General features: G+C 35.2%; 1 protein-coding gene across 3 annotated transcripts in view; it reads left to right on the forward strand.

The window, feature by feature from the left end:
* Positions 1 to 14,021, forward strand: part of PAPOLA (poly(A) polymerase alpha) — a 48,069-nt gene extending 34,048 nt beyond the window's left edge. The window contains exons 16-23 of one of the 3 annotated variants that reach the window (XM_076345408.1): positions 2,597 to 2,718; positions 4,384 to 4,526; positions 5,867 to 5,967; positions 7,287 to 7,507; positions 7,915 to 7,980; positions 9,622 to 9,693; positions 9,894 to 9,962; positions 11,859 to 14,021. In XM_076345408.1, the coding sequence (XP_076201523.1) occupies positions 2,597 to 2,718; positions 4,384 to 4,526; positions 5,867 to 5,967; positions 7,287 to 7,507; positions 7,915 to 7,980; positions 9,622 to 9,693; positions 9,894 to 9,962; positions 11,859 to 11,954 (890 nt within the window). In that variant the 3' untranslated portion in view covers positions 11,955 to 14,021. The remainder of the gene's footprint in view (positions 1 to 2,596; positions 2,719 to 4,383; positions 4,527 to 5,866; positions 5,968 to 7,286; positions 7,508 to 7,914; positions 7,981 to 9,621; positions 9,694 to 9,893; positions 9,963 to 11,858) is intronic. The other 2 variants (XM_076345406.1, XM_076345404.1) reach the window with 2 other exon arrangements.
* The last annotated feature ends 609 nt before the right edge of the window (positions 14,022 to 14,630 follow it).

The raw sequence follows: 14,630 nt of genomic DNA on the forward strand, positions 1-14,630 counted from the left end.
ACAGTTTTAATGAGTTTTAATGCTTCTAGACACTTGAGACCAATCGTTTTCAGTTTGTTTTCATTAAAACTGATTTAAATGATGCACACAAATCTTTCAGATCTCACTAAAAATGGTACGTTATATTGTGATCTTTATTAAACAGACAAATTGGTTATCATATGCAAACTACCTAGCCTAACCTCATTCTGACAATATGTGTATAGTTTATATATTTTTATTGGTGAAACTGAACTTATCAGTGGATTAAAGCTGAGTATCTAGTAGACTCTAGAACAAAATGCTTCTTATTCCATGGCATTTCATACTAGCTAGTTGGTTCAGTAACTTTTACTTTCACACCCAATGCTCAGTGCAAGAAGCCTTTTTGACTATTTCAGATTTGTTTACTTTTTGATTCATGAAAATAATTTACAACACGCATAAGAAATTTGTAAGCAAAGAATTGGTAACAGCTGGAGAGTGTGACTGTCCAGAATGTAAGACTAAGAAAGGAACACTACCTTTGATAGGCTTATCTAATAAATTTGCAATATCTTTTTTTTAAACAAATGACAGTTAAGGCTCAAGTATTACATGTTTACAGAGTTAAAGGAATAGGTTCAAGTGCTACCTAATGCAACCCTGGTCTCTGGATTTCTAAGACTCAGTAAGGAAGTGAGGAAATTGTACACCCTCCACCTCCCCCCCCATCCCCCCAGTGTGGGTGTATGAGTGAATATAATATAAATATACATATATATATTTTTAAGTAAATCATACCAAGGTTTGAAAGTTCTTTATTGTCATATATAGCTGCAGTGGGGGGCTGTGTGTGTGCGCATATATAATCTCTGCCTTTTTCAGTCAAAGGGATTTTTATTTTCTTGAGAGGTCACATATTCCTTTTGATTGTAAGTGGTGAAGGTGAAGCTATAGACATATCATCCTAATTTTTGAGAATTTAGAAAAGGCATAATAGCTTGGCTGCTGCTTTGAAGGAGTGAAGGAATCTATGAATTACAGTTTCTCAGGTCTTTTATTGTTTATAAACAAATATTTCAATAGTGTACTTGTCAGATTTTTGGTATGAAAATACTAAAACTTGCACTTATGATTTTGAATGATTTACTTGCAATACATTCAAATCTGAAATTTGTCTAAATCTATGCAATTTTAAATGAAGTAGCATTTCATCAAAATCATTGTAGACTATGATGCATAGTTCTCTGTTCAATTTGTAAATACACTTCCAAAGGTAATCAACTAGCAAACAATTTCTGTTTGTGTGTTGGGCGTTTCTTTTGTCATCTCAAGTTAAGGTGGGTCTGTCTTCATTGTTTTTAATCCACCCCAAAAACTTCTGTTTGCCCTGTCTTTTGGAATAGATCTAAGATTTTATCAAACTACCGAAGCATTTTCAAAAATGAAATTAGGGAATAGTTTGCTTTTCAGTGGGAGCAGGGGGAGAAGGAGAGCCGTGAAGAATGGGCTAGATTTTGCTTGTATTGAAACTTTGGTAAGACCTAATGTCAGGAATATGGAATGCTTTAACTGTGTCTGGCTTTCCTGAGCTCGCCCCTACCTTAACTGTAACTTGTGTAATCTTTACACAGAGGCTTTATGAGCTGCTGCTTCAATACCAAGAATTAGTGTAGTAGGCTCTTTAATATGCACTATTCATTGAGCTCTTTGTGTATCTGTCTCTTAACAGCTTTTTAATTACACGTTCACAGCTTATTCAATGAGATTCCTTAACGTTTGTAGAATAGACAGTCAATAAGGGAGATGTTTCTTAAGTTTTTGTATTTAAGATCTACAGAACATTTTTTTTTTTTTATTCATACGTCTGCTGCAGCTTTGTTCAACATTGTATAGAAAGTCGGTGTGAAAGAACAACAAATTTTTCATTTTTGCCTGGCTTTACGTGAACCCAAGATGTTGGGTTGCAGTGTAGTTCCTTTACTAGCACTAACCATGTTGACTCATCAGAAGTAAATGTTCTGAGGTGAAGAGAAAGAGCTTATTATACTATATGTAACTAAAAAAAAAAAAAACAACAAAGGAAACCAACCAAAAAAACCCAAAACACAGCAGAAGAAAACCAAACGTAAATCACTTCTGTATAAAAACATAGTGGTATCTGAGTTGCCAGAATAATTTGTAATATATTAGCTGGCACACAAGCATTCAACTCCCGAATTAGAACCCTTTTGTTGTAGGAGCTCCATAAATAAAAGCTGAATCAACTATTAAGAAAATAGTTTTATGTAAATACTGTAATTCTTATGAGGAAATTTTATTTCTATCTTTAGTCCCTTTGAGATGAAATTAAGAATTCACTTCAGAGCTATTACTGTTAAAACTTGTTAACAATATAGTTTAAAGAACTGCGTGCTTGCAAGATATTTTTCTTGGAAAACAGGTCACCTGTTTCCAAAGTAACATTTTAACATTTGTACTATCAGTGCTGGCATAGTAGGCAGTTCACTTTTTTCCTCCTATGCCTGTTCTTGAGGGTAATAAATCTTCTGAAATGCCAGTTGTTTCTGCCTGCCCAAGTAAGTGGACTTTGCAAAATGCTTCTATATGTCTTAATGTTATTCTAATTGTGTAGTTTATAGGCAAGCAATAAACAGCAAGATGTTTGAGATGGATATGAAGATTGCCGCAAGGCATGTGAAACGTAAGCAACTTCACCAACTGCTACCTAATCACGTGCTTCAGAAAAAGAAAAAGGTAAACTTGACTAATATTTGAGAGCAATAAAAATGCCATTGAGAAATGATTCCTCAGCTTTTTAGATTTACTAATCAAAGAACTAAAATCACATTTTGAAAGCTTAGTTTTACCTGTATAAGCTATGTGATCTTATTTGACTGTAGAAATATTACTAGATGCACTAAATGTAATACTAGATTTCCCAGAACATCAACAACATGGATAGTATCTTCAGGTCTAGCTGAAATACTGTATTTTGTTGGCCTTCCTAAACTAAACAGATTTAAAACAGTGTAATAATAAGGTTTTAAAGCCCTCTTGCTGTTTCAACATGCAGGTCACCTAAAGGAAGCATCTGTAACAATGCCAATAGAACAATCAGTCAAGCAATTCTTGCTATCTCCAGCTTTTTTCTCTTAAGTTGTTATTACTTAAATTTTCCTGAAGGTCTCCTAAATGTAAAATTGCAAGTCATCAGATAGAAGCAGAGTAGAATGTTGAACTTGTTGCTGCCTTTTTGTATCTAAGACGGTAGTCTGTTGCTGTAGCTGAGGTTGAATATTTTGAGGATAATTTGAAGGAAAGTATTCTTCGACCTGCAACTTGGCAGTTTTTGGTATTGTATGCTCTTTTAATTAAGAGTAAAAGATTTAAATGACAGTTTTGACATCAGAAAGTTGCCCATTGCCTAGCCAGGGTTATTTTCTCCCTCAATGTATAGTTTACCTGTGTGGCCATAAATGAGAATGGTAGCAGAATTTTTAATTAAGCTGTTGTGTTGGATGTGATTTACTTTTGGTGGAGGCAGGAAGAACGGGGTGGAACATTGAATTTAACAATTTAGTCTGTATTTAAAAATTCCTGCTTCTTTGTGTTAGCTTAATCTGAGAGCAATACAGGTTAGCTTTTTTTTGTGAATAGATGAACCACTGTTATATACTCTGTTTCAGGTATACCTGAATAACATACTTTATTACTATAGCTGTTTTATATTAACTGCTTTTTTTAAAGAATAGGAAATCTTGTATTAAAACGAAGTGTAAATCTGTTTGTAATACGTTTCAGAGGACAATCTAAGTATTAAGCAGTGCATCTCTTTAAGTAGTACTATGTCAGAGGAGGGTTTTTCTTCTCCACTGACTAAGTTCAAATCAGTCTCTAAATTCTTTGTATTAATTGTGGGTTCGGTGTACATCAGTATTACTTTGAAGTTAATGAAAACAGTATCTATAAGCCCACAAAAACAAAGAAACTTGAAATAAAGCTGAAAATACAATCACTAAATGTAGTAACAGGTTATCTTGTGTTTTTGAACTTCATTGGTTCAGACAAATCTGTACCTGAATTGTGAATGTGAAAATGTAAATGCTTGTAGTGCCAGGATAGTGGATTATTTACATGTAAAAGGATTTGAAAATTGTCCATTTATGTTTTTCAATGTTCCTGCTTTCAGTAGGAGCTTAAGTAAAAATGTACTGAAATTTGACTGCATTTAAGGCACACTTACATGCTTAGTTCATGGTGGAAGCTCATCACTGTTAAATCACCTCTCGTTTCTTTCTTCTTCGCAAATGTAACAGCTAACATTTTGCATAACTGAAATATTACATCATTTGAATCTTCGTTGACTTTTTAAGCCCTTAATAAGACTAATATAACTTTCCTTTGTCCTGTGGATTGCAGCATTCGACAGAAGGGATCAGGTTAACAGCTCTGAATGACAGCAGCCTAGACTTGTCTATGGACAGTGATAACAGCACATCTGTGCCTTCACCTACTAGTGCTATGAAGACGAGTCCATTGAACAGTTCTGGAAGTTCTCAGGGGTAATGAAGACTTTCAGTCTTGTTGCTGCTCTCTGTTCCTGAATTACTTGTGTTAAAAGCGTAGCAAATACCACATGCATGAGATACTACAGTTATCAAGGTGTAAATGTTCCAAATTGGAGCTTGTAGACATTCTTATTTCCAGTTTGAGCACTAGAGCAGGGCTAAACTTGGGGGATAAGAGAGCATGGCATTGGACTTCAGATGAGGAATTATAAAGTTGGGTAAAGGTGCTTAGAAGAACAAGGTGGGCAGTGCAGTAGGAGGCTGTGAGAGGTAGTGAGCAGGAAATTGAGGTGTGAGAGTGAGCAAGAGTCATGTGAGTTTTGGATCAAAATGTGAGACAGCAGAGAAGTTCAGGCTTTCTGTCTGGGAAATCAGTAGTGCTACTGCTATTACTGATATCTATGCAGATTAAGCTTAGGAACATAATTTTTCATTGTATTTTCAAAGTGTACATATTAATGTTTATCTTAATCCTAACTTTCTGTATTAAGTCTTTTCCTATCTAAACTTAAATTTGTCCAAGTAAATGGGATTCTACCTTCTCTTCTTTCAAGAGTCTCATGTTTGCCTGTTTGATACACAGAAGTTAACATCAATCTCCTACAATTGTGCAGTATTAGATGTATATTATAGGATATTGTGTAGAATAAAATACTTAAGTTCACTAAAATTATTCCTTTTGACAAGTGCTCTTTTAGTTAGTCGTCTTTGGTAAATGATTTTTCAATAGTTGATGCCACTGACCATGCTATTAAAACAAGTCCAATATCTAGGATGTCACACTTGAAGTGGAAATTGCCCTGTGTTGATTTTTAGACACATACCGCTTCCCTATTTCTTGAAAACGAAAAAACAATTTTTTTGTCATGTGAAGTCCCAGGCCTTTGCCTGGGAAGCTTTCAGGAAGACTGAAATCATAGTCATAATGGTGTGTGTAGATTGAAAACAAACTTTCTGTTCTAGTTCTTCTACACTGGTTTTGTTCCATCCTTCAGGAAAATAGTTGCTACATTTTCCCCTGCACCTAATTTGGGCACACATTGCCTTAATTTTTGCCTCTTTTTAATGCAACTTCTTACTGGTCTAAAAAACTGTCTCTGAAATGATTCAGATTAAATATTTGAAATAGCTTCCATTGCTCAAGTTTGATAGTAGATTGCCAATGCTCATTTCTGTCTTCCTTCTGTGACATAGTATTATAAGTTCTGCTCTGTAATGTAGGTAAAATACTATCAGCTATGGTTACTGGGCATGCATATTGTGTGATGTAAGGTGGATCATATAGCAGCATAGCTTTACTAATGTTTGGCATTTGGTCATTTTTCTATTTTTAGCAGAAGCAGTCCTGCGCCAGCTGTAACAGCAGCATCTGTGACCAACATACAGGCTTCTGAAGTCACTGTGCCACAACTAAATTCCAGTGAAAGCTCAGGGGGTAAGGAAAATAGCATAGTATACTGTTTTTATTGATTTTTTTTTTTTTGGTAACGTTTATAAAGCTGTTTTTCTTCCAGTTTGAGGTCTTTACTTAACACAGGCTGTAACATGTTCTCCTTGATATACAGATTTAGCTAACTTCTTTAGGACTCAGGAAATCATGGCAGAATATTTTGTGCCTTGTTGTTGTTTATTCTTTTATTCTTAGGGATTTATATTTGCGATTCACAATAGCAATAGATTGCCGATGACCTGATGCAGGTCTGTAGTTCAGTTGGTCAAATGAGGAAAAACTATCTAAAGCTGGAAGAGCAATTTTTGTGTTTATTTTTAATCCGTTTTGTAGTTAAACCCAAGAGGTGGTTCTGTACTGTCTGTAATCCATGCTCCCGTGTTCCTGCTCCTTGTGCTTTCATGAAATTGATTCTAGGAGTGAAAAAGACTCAGATGTAAGCGGAACATATGCTCCTTACTGACATCTTTTCAAATATGTCCCATTGTGTGTGCTGACTTTATCCACCATATTTTCTACAAGAAAAAGTATGCTTCACTTACTACTTAAAAAAAAAAAAAAAAAAATTAAAAAAAGAATTGACTTCTAGTGAAAGAACAAAGGCATCAGAAGTTGTTCATTCTTGTATTTTGGTTAATCAAAAGCAGTCACCTGACAGTTATTAATGAAAAATTTCCTCAGCATAATTTTTCTCATCCTGGAGCATCTCCCTATGTGCACTTACTGGTTTGAGGTCAGCAATCGATGAGGTAGAGCTTTGTCATACGGAGCATTTTTATGGAATGTCAGATCTTTATCTGATGCTCTATGATGACTTCATATCTGCCATTGTGTACTCCAAGCCTGAGAAACGATAAGCTTCATGTTTGAGTGACAAAGGGAGTATCAGATTGCTCTTGAATTTGATTTAAGGCAGTCTTTGGCAATGCATATATATGGCTGAGTCCAGAAACAGTAAAACTTCTTTGGGTACCAAGAATAATATAGCTATATTAGCACAGAGCTCTGTCTGGGCTAGTATACCCTGCTGTTAAGCAGGGTTAATTAGACCAAGCAGGGTGTCACTGCCATGGCTACCCTGTATCTGGTACAGGAATTCTCTCTCAGAATGAGCTTGAAACTTAACTGTGCTGTGTATGCACACCTGCCGTTCCAAATGTGATGCTTATACCACTAACTGTACCACTTCCTTGATGCCTGCTTGATACCAGTGGTTTTGAATAGAGACCAAAAATACCAGTGATTGCACTGAAATGGTTGTGTCAACTCATCTTGTTGAAGATTTGTAAATTATTTATCCATAGGTACTTCAAATGAAAGCATTCCTCAAACTGCCACACAACCAGCCATTTCTCCACCACCAAAGCCTACCATCTCTAGAATTGCTTCCTCAGCGTATCTATTAAATCCATCACCAAGAACTTCAGGAAATGTTGCAACAAAAATGCCTAGCCCTGTCACAGCAGTGAAAAGGACATCTTCTCCACATAAAGAAGAGTCTCCCAAGAAAATGAAAATTGAAGAGGTATTTGAGATTTTGAGATCATACCCTAGCAATGTCCAAAACTTTGAATATTCATTTCAGCTGCAGAGTGCTGATTCTCATATTCCAAGTTTCAAGTATTTTGTTAAATGGGGTGTATATTTAGTATTCTGATTGAATTGCTGCTTTATGTATTCAGCTTGCTTAGGTGTTAGTGGATTTTGGGTTTTTTTATTATGCTGATATTCATCACGTGACACATGTACTGTGTTAGCACAAATGCTTAGATTCTAAATTCTTGTCTTAAAAGCAATTTTTTTGTTAGAGTATAACTTATTAAGTCTTAGAACTAACTCTGTCTTCAAAAACACTTTACGACTTTATTTTCTTGGGTTTTTTAAATATGTTTCTATGCTTTTTAATAGTTTCTGGGTTTGTTTGCATTTCAGCAGGATGAAATAAGTGAAGATACTAGCTGTATAGATTTGAATGAGCATGAAAAAATGGAAACTAAGGTATCTATGCCTAGACCGTACAATTTTGTATATATTAATCGGGACTCTTCCTTGTGAAAATTACTGTGTTTCCCTCTAGGAATGACTGAGAGTGCTTGTAGATATAGTATAGACTCTCCAGTAAAGATACCAAAATGATATGTTATTTTTCAATGTACCTGTCAATATTAATGAATTGCAGTACATTACCTGCTGCCGGGCTAAGCTGAGCCTGAATCCGTGGTCACATAGGACAGTGATTTCTTTGCTGGTCATTCACACAGTATTATGCATTGCGAAAAAATTGATGATGATATTTAAATTTGTTAAATCAGATCAGGGATGTGTCTATATGCCTTGCTTTGCATCCCAAACTCAATGTATGTTACTTAGTGAAAGAACAGTTGTCCTGTGTATTCCATTGGGATTTTTGCATGTTGGGCTGAGAATCCCAAAGCCAGGTGCTACCTTGTTCACTTTTTAGATTAAAAAATTTTCAAATTATGGTAAATAAATCTTTTCTGATAGTGAAATTATTGTATGAAGTTACAGCATACCTTTTGGGGACTTCCAGAGATTCAAGCGTGCCCCTTCAGTATCTTGTAATTTAGCAGACAGTTTTTCTACTTATTGGTGAACAGAAAGAGTGACAGTCTGTCTTTAGCCTTACGATAGCAGCTCTCCACTTGGATGTATACAGTCTTTATAGGGCATGTTCTGTTGTCTTTGGAATACTCTGGAAAATATGCCGAGAAATTAAAATATCTATTAAAATGTTTAAGTGCTTTAGTTTATAGTTTCCACACCCTTAAGTGAGGAATTGTATCTTGTTACATAGTCACCTTGAAATCTCTTTGAACTCAAGACAGGTGAAGGCAGAAATGCATGTAAGCATTTAATCCTAACATTGAAAATAGATCCTCTGGATACAGATCATTATAAAAGACATAGGTAATCCTGTTAGCTTTTATTGTCAATCTCTCTAAGTCTTACCTCCTTAATACGCATGAAAGGAAATGGAGGAATGAACGTCTTTAATTACCATAAACGTAGGTTTTTCTCCATTGAAATGCATGCCTTTTTGTTAGGGTATGGTTTACTAAATGCTACAATTTTAACTAACAGGCTGTTTTCATTAAAATGAGAATGCGCCACTGTCCTGCTTTAGCCATGCAGTCCCACTATTTTACCTGAAAAACTGGCTCTGATATTCATCTGTTCATCCAGAAAGCTGATTCAACCCATTAAAGTAGCAGGAAAACTTTTCTGGCAGAATGGTGAAAGGAGAGGAAAAGCAGTTGAATTTGCAACAAATTCAGTAGCTTTTCACATGGTCTTCCTTGATACTACACTTTTTGTCTTTAATGAGTTGAATGACATGTAATGGCTTCCTATAGGATTCTGTATAAAAGGCGTTAAGTGGTGAAACAAGTGACGACTGAGAAGTGATATAGCTTGTGTGGCTGTCAAATTCCTGATCAGCAAAACATTCTCTAGTGTGGTGATTTCTGTATTATAAAAGGATGGGTATCAATGCAGCAAGTACTGATACTTGCCTTTTTTCTTTCGCTGTATATGCACAACTTAAGGCAATGGAGTTCTGTATAAATAGCTTTTATAATCGGAAGTGGTGTAACTGTGTTGATGCTTTTGGTTTTTTAGGAGCAACTTGAGACAGAAGTGAATGTTAATTCTCAAACAGAAACTCTTCAGACAACTCTGCAAGCTCCTCAGGTACTGTTTTTAAAAACAACGCCTCTCTGCGTGTGTGCGTGCTAATCTGTGGTGAAAACATTGAAATTAAAATGAGTCCAGATGTTAAAAATAAATGTGTAATTTTAAATATAAATCCATTGTATGGAAAGCTGCTTGTTGTTACTGTCACAATTTTTGTGTTTTAGATGGTCATTGATGTTATTGAATGTGCATTGTAGCTAAACATGTATGGCTTGCCATACAAACTGACCGAAGCTGGATTCGCTCTTCTGAATTGTGCCTTCAAAGTAAGGGGCTCAGTTTATTCCTTTGTGCTTTGCACATCACAGAATAATCCTTTCTAACAAGGAAACAAATGCTTTAAGTAGCTGCTGCTCAAAGATACCCTCATAGAGGTTGAGAATGTCTGAAATGTAACTTCAGATTCTGATATTTGGTATGAGAGAGAGAGAAGTTGTGACCTTATTCATTAGCCAGCTGTGTTGCTTCACTGCGGGTCTTATAAATGTAAGGAGCATTGGAACAATAGACACTAAGTTAAGAATTCTGTAGCATTCACTTAAATTTTTTGTTCCTAAAATTGTAACAACTTTTATAGAACACATCTTTGTCTTTACTAGCTTTTTTAAGCTTCTCTTAGTGCTCTACTGATTAAAGTTTCACTATCACAAAGCATTTTATGCACACTTTACTTATTACAAGACGTGTAGTAAATGTATTGGTTGAAAATGGAGATATGTTGCAATAGTATTAATGGTATTTGTTATCGGACTTTTTGAACTATATGAGCAGTACTGAATAAAAGTACCAAAATTGTTTGGCAAAACCTCTAGATGTTACATGGGTACTTTAAACTGCTTCAGGGAAATTTTCAGAGTATTTAGTACGCCAAGTTTATTTCACCTGTTGTGGAGGGATGATTATATAAAGCTTTGTAGCTTTTACGAATTGAGTAGTTGTTACTTTAGCAAAAGTAATCTGGAAACTGCAAAAGGATGGTGGGCCTCCTCTGTCATTTTTCAGTATTCTTGTTGGCTTTGTTTAAAACGCTGCTCATGGTGCAGAAAATAGAAACATGTTAAACCGCAGATCAGCACCAGCCAGAGTGGGCGGTACTAGGGGCAGGGGGGAGGTGGGAGGTCAAAGCTATTTTGTCCTGAGTCCTTGTTGCATTGTGCTTTGCTACCCTATCAGTCAGCGTTAACTTGGTTGATTTCTTTTTGATAAAACAACAATTAAGAGCAGTCATTTTAATGCAGTTTTTCCCATGTATCAAATGTACCTTATATTAATTATGAATGTTTATAACATAAGAAAACATCTTCTGATAAACCATGGGAAGTAATGCGTAGTAACTGGGTTATTGTGATGTCAAATAATCTGCTCAAGCAGAAGATAAATACTTCAAAATTAAAAAAAACAAAACAAAAAAACACCAATAGAGGCTTGTTAAGCACATGAGAAATTAATGAATCACACGGAACCTTGAGAGTTTCTTTTCTGTGTTTTCCTTTATTTGGCTTTAGATACAATTTTGCTGAATGGGATTTAAGTCTTTTAAGTGAGAAAAAAGTGTTTGGATTATTTTCAAGGTGAAATACTTAACGCAGTCACATAGCACTGTTTTAGAGTTCATCATAAGTTTTCCATGTAAATCTAAACCATTATGAAAAGTTGGAAATTTGGCTGTAAAGCGCTTTTAAACAATCTGAAATATAAATGTGTGAAGATACGTATTGCACTGGGGACAGTTCTTCTTCATTCATCTGTAGGGGGCTGAGGCTTAACACTGAATTGTTCAAAGGAATTTTTAAATACTGAACATGTAGATTAGATAGTAGATGTCACCGATCAAGCACCCTTATTATGTGGATATTATGTTTTATTATAATACAAGTTATTAGTAAGCCTAGCTTTATCTGCAGCACTTCCTAATTTCTTGCAGTTGTCGAAAAAGGAAATGCATAGTATGAAAGAGACTTTTATGCAAATTTTCCTTGATAATGACTGTGTAGGCAAAGGAAATATCTGCTTCTATATTTATAATTTGTAACTATCCTTGCTATATTCTTAAAAACTCTTCTAAAGATCTTGCTTTTGAAAGTTAGTGCCAATTACTACAATATTTTTCTTTTGCTGTTTACAAAGTTAAAATACAACCAAACTTCTTCTTTTCTTTTCAGAAAACACCCAGTACAGACCTTTCAGATATCCCTGCTCTCCCTGCAAATCCTATTCCTGTTATCAAGAATTCAATAAAATTGAGATTGAACCGGTAAAAACAACCTCAGGGGTCCATAAACAGTATCAGCCAACTCAACCTGTTGTCTTCTAATGCTAAAAAAAAAAAGGAGAACGGAGGGTGCAAGACTAGAACATGATCGCAAATGGATTTAGGTATATTTTGTGCACTTCCCTTTCTGGGCTAAAATCACCACTTGATTGGAAGTCCAGGTTAGTATGTGAAGCCAGGAGTACAATTAATGTGTTAGCAACAGTTGCATTAAATATTTCGAAGGATTACTGCCTTTAAAAACATGAACACTATTTGTAGCCATATTTGACATTCTGATTGAATTTGTTTGATGCATTGTTTCAAAATTGAGATAAAACTGGCATAAGAATCCCTTAAATGCACTTTTATGTACTTTTTTTATTGGAGTATGACTAACTTTAGATCTTCAGCTGATACACTTTTGTTTTATTGAAGAATCTCTTCAATAGTAGTAATCTGCAAATTGGATGACATTCTATGATATACTGTACATTGAAAACAAAGTGTATAGTATATCTAGTTCAACTGCCATCAAGCAGCAGTAAGCCTTTAAAATGAAATGTCAAATCTTGAGGTTATAAGACATATGTTGAGGAAGTAACTGGGAAGTTTTGGTATTGGTGGGACATGATTAAGATGTGGTCTACTTTTATTTATAGGATTGTTTTAAGGTGCATACAGATCAGCAGTCAAACAGCAAATAAACTTTCCTTTGAGCTAATCAAACTCCTTATTCCCTTTTTGATCCTTTTATTTCTTGGGAAAAGCTTTTGCGTTTAATGTTGGGGGGGGGGGGTTTGCAGCTTGTATGCACCATATAGGACAATAGTTATTTATACAAAATAAAAACAAGCCAGACCCTCATTTGGGTTTCCCTCCCGCCCCTTACCTAATCATAAGACCTTGTGGCCTGTAGGCACAAATTCAAAATTTTGTCCCATGACTAAAGTGTTTAAGTAAATATTGCGTGCCTGTGAAATATAACACCTGTCTTGATGGCCTTTGAATCACTAAATATAAGATGATTTTTGTACACTCCACAAAAGTCCTGTATGCATTAAAAAGCTTCAAATTTTAAATGAAGGCAAAAAGATTTTTCCCTAAGAATTTTAACCTTTTTATTTTTAGATGGCTCATCAGAAATAGTTTTACATACTGAACAACATTGAATTTTTAAAAATCATATTTCTAGTAAGCACTTGACATCTAGTAAGCTCTCTTACTCCTATTTTTTGTTCTTGTAGTCCTATCAACAAAGATAAGTAACAACTTTTTCTTTTGAAAGAACTGAATCTCTCATGGCAAACAGCAGTATTTGAGGAACATGAGGGATGCCAACAGTAATACCAGATGTAGATAACAAACTTCATGTTACTATTACTTAAGTCTGAAATATGTGGGATGTCAAATCATACTTCCCATACTTTGATTAGCATGTTTTATGAACTCCCTCTCCCATTGTGCTCCATCCTATTACACGTGCATCTTTCATGTTAAAATTAAATTACTTACACTCTTCCCCTTATCCTTCTAAATTAATTCTCCAAAGTCAGAGTGTAGCTTATCTTTTACTTAGGCTGTGCAGTAACTGAAGGGTTTTTTTTGCCATTTGTCTAAGATGTCTAGTATACAATATTTCTCTTTTCCTTGCCCTGTGCAGCCTGCTGTCGTCCACCCCCCAAAGAAGGTTATATTAACAGTTGAAGTGTACAAGGTGTCTGTGTATTTTGTGTAGCTATGGAGTTTAGATCGAAATTGCCAGGCACAAATTTAGTCTTGTCATTTTGTTTACACCTCGGAAAATCTTTTTCATTTTATTAAACGTTTCATGTAACTGCACCCAAGTTTTGCCAAGCTGGAAACTTGGAACCTTTCTGTATAGTGACTTTTTAATTCTAGTTTTCATAACCTGGAGATCAGACTGTTGCTTTCGCATGATGTACGTAGTGTCTCATGACTGGAGTTTGCTTTGTTTTATAGTATCTGTACTCCTTGTATTTTTCAAGAGCTATTTTGTAAACAGATGATGTATTTCTCCATTGAAAACACAATAAAAAACAGCACAATCCCATAGTTGTCTCATTTTTCTGAATGTACAAAATTTATTTTACTCTCTTAATTCATACTTAGCTCTTAAAGTTTCTGCTAAGACAAAATGCAGTATGGCCTAAAGGAAATAGTACATAAATGAATGTTTGCTAAATAAGCATGATGTTAGATATAGGAAATGGAAGTAGCACTCAGCGGGATGTTGAGCTCTAGTCTGTTAAAGGGAAAGGTTGTGGATTGTGCGGTGGCTTGGTGGGGGCAGAGTTTATTGCCCAAAAAACCCCCCACCATTTTAAGAGCATCCGTTCCTTGTCTCCTGCTTAGGAGTCCATCTCAAAATCTTTAAATTCTTAAAAGCTGACAAAACTAGAAGAAGTCTGTGCATAAACAATTTGGGGCTATGCTATTTTCTTTAAAGGTTTGAACTCCATTTTTTAAAAACATTAGCTGTAACAGTTTTGGCATCTTACACTTGCTTTTCTCACAAGTGACTGTTTCTTATGTCAGCAGATGGCACTATTTCTCTTCTTGTCAAATAGTTTAAGCTTGCCCTGAAATAAAAGTGAAAATTGCAAGTAGCTGTGCATCACTTGATTGATCTTTGTATCAGCATGAGCCCAATCCTCCAAAT

The sequence above is a fragment of the Aptenodytes patagonicus genome, chromosome 7 (assembly GCF_965638725.1).
Source record: "Aptenodytes patagonicus chromosome 7, bAptPat1.pri.cur, whole genome shotgun sequence".
Classification (NCBI taxonomy): Eukaryota; Metazoa; Chordata; class Aves; order Sphenisciformes; family Spheniscidae; genus Aptenodytes; species Aptenodytes patagonicus.